At 49.9% G+C, this 6000-nt stretch overlaps 1 protein-coding gene across 1 annotated transcript in view; it reads left to right on the forward strand.

The window, feature by feature from the left end:
• LOC144133941 (phospholipid-transporting ATPase ABCA3-like) overlaps window positions 1-337 on the forward strand; it is a gene marked incomplete at its 3' end in the record, with an annotated part of 28864 nt that extends 28527 nt beyond the window's left edge. The window contains exon 7 of the mRNA XM_077666989.1: window positions 240-337. Within this exon, the coding sequence (XP_077523115.1) occupies window positions 240-337 (98 nt within the window). The remainder of the gene's footprint in view (window positions 1-239) is intronic.
• Window positions 338-6000: the final 5663 nt, after the last annotated feature.

The following is a 6000-nucleotide window of genomic DNA, read 5'->3' on the forward strand; positions in this document are numbered from 1 at the left end:
GGTGCCTTTAATCTGTAGCGAATAACTTTCATTTCCTTTGTGTTTTTATGAGGGCTTTCCACTTTACTTGACAAGGGAGTCTTATGCATACAATTTTAAGTTTTCATTTAGTCCAATAAACTATTCATTAGCTCTGTTTTTCCTTTGAGACCTCCTCCGCTTTTCACGCCGTCAGTTCTCGGGATGTCACCCGCGGGACGTGGTGCGATGGCGCAGTCTTCTTTTCCTCCCCCCCGCAGGAACGGGCTACCACCTGGAGATCAGCAAGCGCTTGAAGCGCTGCGACGTGCAGGGCATCGTGATGGTGGTGCGTACGTACGTGCCTACCGTGCAGCTGGTGTTGGAGACGCCCGAGGCGCTGCGCCTGTCCCTGGGCGTCACCTCGTCCGAGGGCTTCGTGGACATGTTCAAGGTGCTCGAGCGTTTCCGCGTCAAGCTCGGCATCACCCGGATGACCGTGTCCGTGACCACCATGGAGGACGTGTACCTCAGGTCCGTCCATTGTATTGTATCGCACTTGTTATGAGTCACTCTGTCATCGAGTATCGGTCACGGTGCCGGTCCAGACACACACAGCAACGCGAGCACGTGCAACGTCCATCGACCAAGATGGCTCTCGCGGGGCTCGTCCATATCGTTCCTCCTGTTTCTTCCCATGAAGACACCGCCTGGGGATGATGGCTGACGCATATGGCGCCATCGCTATAAGTAGCTCAGTACTACTCGGAAGCAGCCCCTTGGACTTGTCTCTGGCGCCGTCCCATATTCAAGTGCAGTTTATTAAGGCGAAAGCCTTTAATGGCTCATGCTCGCGTCCGTTCGTCCATCCGTTAGGCTCTTCAACTCGATAAAAAAATCTTTGTGCACGATGGGATTCGAACCATCATCCTACCGTTCCACAGCCGCAGTGCTTTCACACTGAAGGTAGAGAGTGTCCTCTTGTATGTATGGGAACTAACCCTTTAAGGCTGACGAGAAAAGTATAACACGATAAAGAGCGCAGACTGGAAGTTAAATTTTTATGGAGAAAAACAACAAGAGGAATTATGGAAACATATGTCCGAAAGAAGCAGCTACAGCGTGTAAACTAGCATTACTGCTCGTTGATAAAAAGGTTTCGCTTGATAATTCATGATTAGTACGTGGGTAAAAAAAAGGGGGATGGGAGAATGGTTCAGTTTCTGACAGGGGCTCACCTTGTGGCAGATGAGAAGTTAGATGTGTCCCTTGAAAGTGTTGTGCGCAAGTGCTGTAGGCTCCATACTGTCCATTGATTCTGGTGCATAAAACGTGTTTTTCTCGATTAAAAAAATGGTTCCCAGTCAGCACTCGTCCGTGTTGTCTTCTAATTTTCTCAATCCAACAGCGTTTGTGCTGCATTCGTCTCCGCCTCCTGTCCGTGAGTTTTATGCGATAACACTGTAACAGAAAGCCCGCGCGACCGTCCGGCGTTGTCCGAAAAAATCTTGAATGGCTGGCGGGAAGTGACGTAATCAATGACGTAAATGGAGCGGAGAAATCGCATTTGCTGGAGGGATGTTATATCACCAGTCCGGTGGTGGCGTCACCCAACCAGAGAATGCCTACTGGCTGGAAGGAAGTGAGGTCATCATACCGGAAGGGACGCCACCAAACAAGGTGGTTCTATGTGACGCCTCCCCCCGTCAACAATAGGAAACATTGGTTGCGCTTTCTAGACAATCACATGTAAGAAGACAGGACAGGCGCAAACTAACAACTGAGGTTTATTCCAGAAAAAACACTTATATATCATACTATACCAGCGCATCAGGGTATCAGCAGCGTAACAAAAGAACAACCCAAAATCAGAAAAAAAACCCGAGGTGTGGCTCACCTAAACATACTATAAAGAAAACGTGCCTCCCTATTGTAAAGTATGACTGATGTGTCACTGATGCATGCTTGTCCCTTCTTTTTTATATAATATGACTCAAGAAGTTCACGTGCTTTTTCATTACTGCACTTGCGCAGGATCTTAACTTGGTGGAGCAGGGGCCTGCATTTATGTTCTAAGCAATGCGTGGGCAAATGACGTTGCTCCTGGTTTTTAGTTGATCTTTCGTGTTCTCGGATTCGCACGTTCAAACATCGGCCCGTCTGTCCTATGTAGGTTTTGCCACATGTCAGGGGGATCTGATAAACAACGCCAACTTGGCAATCTAAATAGCGGAACGACCGATAACATCTGCGACAAGTCGCGTGGTATGACGTCACAGCCACACCTGCGCTGAACCTCCGTCAGAGGTCAAATCCAAGCGCCATTTGACCTTCAGCTTTGCATGACAGAAGTGTAGCTTTTCGCTCCAAAACTGTGGTTCGCGCAAATTTTCGTACGCACGTGACCACCTTGTGCTTATCAGTCGGAAACGTAGGCACCGCTCGACATGAATTAGCCAAATACTGCTCCACTGTCGGCTGGCTCGGTGAACCCGAATTTGGCCTTTTGTCCTCTCTGGTCGCAGAATCTCGGACGAGCTGATGGAAGCAGAGTCTACGGGTGGCGTCGCGGCTGGGGGCACCCCGGACCCCGTGAACATCGACTTCCTGCGCTCCCAGTGCGAGGGCTGCGTGTGGCGCAAGTCGACGCTGCAGACGGTGCGGGCGCTGGTGCGCAAGCGCTACCATTACACGCGTCGCCAGTGGTACCTGCCCCTGCTTGGAATAATCGCGCCAGCGTTCCTCCTAGCCCTGCAGGGAGCTCGAGAGGCCCGCAAGTAAGTGGCGGTTGCGGGGAACGCCATATTTTCCCCCCACTCAGCGACGAGATATGGTATATGGGCGCCCAAGTTTGAATGATTCCTCCAGTCGTTGTGCGCTTTTCGGAGGTCTAGTCTACAATGTTCGTTTACTCCGTCGCCTCTACTAAACCCTGAGCTCCATGCGCTCCCGCTGCGAGGGCTGTCTGCTGTTGCAGTAAGAAGAGGAGGAGAGGAGGAAAAAATGGCAGTGGCTTAGCTCGGCTATGCCAGGATATACGTAGCGAGAGGCACGTTTCCATGGCTGAGCTTGTTGTGGTCGCTGTACGTTTAGCAATGGGATACATATAGACTCCATCTCGGCGGCTATGCGCCGTGTATTACGCTCGGCAGTCCAGCATCTCCGTTTGGCAAGCCGTTCCTCTCTCTATTCGGGCGTCTCCGCTGCCCTCTTCGCCTTCTTGCGCTCGTTCTCTCTTTGTTGAGTAGCCAAGTGCCAGGCGACAACCTCAGGATCGGAAGAGTTAGTCTTCTCTTCTCTATACCGCCGTTTAGCAGCGGCTGGATTCTCCGTCTCTGCATTCATGTCAAACGTTGTGATACAGCCGCCCATTACATCTCCGCCTGTTATACGCAATACTGCGCATGCGACGGGCGGTTCCCGTGATAGAGCGGCGTGCGGCGAGGCGGCGACGAAGCGCGCGGCTCCGACGGTGGAGCGGGCGCGCGGCTGCAGTGAAAGCGAAGCGCACGCCGCGCCTGCTGCTCCTCTACGGTTGCCATGGTAACGGCGCATGCGCACAACTGACCTTTCCCAGCCACTGCGAAATGCTCGACCGGTAGCCCAGTGTAGCTCTCACTACAAAAAACTTGGGCCACAGCCATGGTGGAAGGAAACACCTCAGGAGGCGGTTACGCCATATTTTTTTAAACCAGCTCCCCGCTGCGTCTCCCGCACTTGACCGCAGTCTCAGCGCGCTTGCGCTTGCGCAGCAGACAATGCTAGCAGACGACTGCACTGCGCCCAGCGTTACCTATGGCTGTACCGACGGCAAGAGACACTCAGCGCGTGACTTGCTGAGAGCGCGTTACTTCCGGAAAACTTTCTGGCGTGCAGCTCGGATAGCGAGGGTACAGTGTACTAGAATACTTGGGTAGTGGAAAGAGCGGCAGTCAGCGCGTGGGGCACTTCATGTTAACTCTACCAGGTGGCGCTAGCGGCGCCTAACCGAGCAGCATTCTGAGGCCGACAGTAGCCAGGCAGCAGCAAGCACGGAAGTTTTCTTTTTTTATTGCCACATGTATACTACTACTCCTGATGCAAATGTTCTTATTTGCTTATGAGCGAATTAATCGAAGTAATTTGACTTCAGCAGGGCTAAGTTTTCGTCAGATTACCTCAGCTGAGCAGGCGGCGCAAGACACGAAATACGTGAAGCTTCGTGTTTACTGCAGTAACCAGTCAGAATTTGCTCCGAACGGTGACGTGTGCGTCATTTTACTTGCGGGTTAGTACGAGCAGCTCCTGCGAGAGACAAACAGCACGTTCTGAGCGCTTCACACTCCAGTTCTCTTTGCGACAGTTGCAGACAGCATCGCCAGTAATGCAGTGAAACATCGGAATTGCGCCAATGTTCACTGCCGCTATTATATGTTACTGATTTAAGGTCAATGCTAGGTGTTCTGCGCGTTTTTCGTTTTGCAGTATCCAGTGCCTGGGGTCGCCGAATTCTACAGGCTCTGTTGTTGTGATTTTGTCTTATTCTTCAAACACTCTGGACGAAGCTATATTTCAATTTAGCACTGCAGCAGATAAAGTCAGAATTGAAGAAAAAACACTTTTACACACTAAATGTTTATTTAAAATCGTAGGTTCAAAACAACTGCAGTAGATGTAATCACAATACAGTACAATTGCAGTAGGTGTACACGAAAGCGCAAAGTAACGAAATAACGCTCCCTGAAAAACAAGAAAACACGCTCATGTGCACCGACTTAGCTTCAGGTAGTTAGCGGTTTCACGTTTCTGGCACCTGGCGCGATTAAGAGCCCTTACAAAGAAGTGTAGGCGTGTGGTCACATAGAAGGCAACCATTTGCACTGTCAGCGACTCGGAATGATTAACACATCCAACCCTCTCTTGCTGCTTTTGCTTTATCAAATTAACAATGTCCATGACACTGTCATGATGAAGCTCATGTAAACTGAAGCAGCTAGTAAAGAGGTCTTCTAGTTTACAGATTAACCGGAACAGGCGGCCATGAGGGTACAGGAGACCACCTTTGTCCTTCAACCTCGTGTAGTCAGCAGCGCCCAGCAACTCTACACTCTCCTTGCTTGTAAGGAGCAATGTGTGGCATTCTTCACAGTTTGTTTTGCGAACAAGCTTCCTTGCTACATATCCACAGATGTAAAAACTAGCCTTGCATCACTCTTTGCAACAACGCATGGGCCATGATCTGGAACAACATTACAGAGGTCTTTTATGTGTTGCTCTGCACCAGTTAGGTTGCCATCGTGAAGCAAACTTTCAATGAGGTCCTGCTTGCTCGGCTTACTAGGGTCTACTTCATCTGGCTTTAGGAGGGACATCAGTACACCTTTCTCCGCATTCCCATTTGACACAGATTTGGCTAGCCTGTAGAAGCTGAGGCAGCTAACAGTTATTAGGAACTGTTGCGGTGTGGGATGTCTGTTGCACCCGGATGATTGCCTTACGATCCCAAAGAAGTTTTCAACAGGGTCTTGACTCAGTTTTGATGTCATTATATACTTGTAGCCGACATGTTTTGACAAAAATCAAGTATGGATAAAACACTAGACACAGTGACTCGAAGCCCCACTGCTGTAGATGCGGACAGGAAGCCCCCTTGTACCCCAGCATGAAGTTCCCACTCTGTGAGGTAGGCCAGGAAAGACAGCAACTGGCCCTCAGCAACAGATCCTGGCCGCAGGGCTTTGGCAGGGAACCGGGACGTCATGATTTCTATCAAGTCGCGAATCATTCTGCAGTACAAATGTATGATAAAACATTAGATAATAATTTCTTCTCACAGTAAACAGCACTGTATTGTTTTTCATTGCTGTCGACCAAAAATGGCTTGCATTCTTAGAAAACAAGTTCATTGAGAAAAGGACTTACCCAAAAAATGTGAGCACTGGCTCTAGGCTCCCCCCGCTTGCTTCAAGCTCGGTCTTGTATAGGCGGAGGCCATTGAGGACAGTATCACCAAACAGCTGAAATGCATAACTGACCCTCATTTTTTCAAAATTATTCGGGTTG

Source organism: Amblyomma americanum, chromosome 5 (genome assembly GCF_052857255.1).
Source record: "Amblyomma americanum isolate KBUSLIRL-KWMA chromosome 5, ASM5285725v1, whole genome shotgun sequence".
Classification (NCBI taxonomy): domain Eukaryota; kingdom Metazoa; phylum Arthropoda; class Arachnida; order Ixodida; family Ixodidae; genus Amblyomma; species Amblyomma americanum.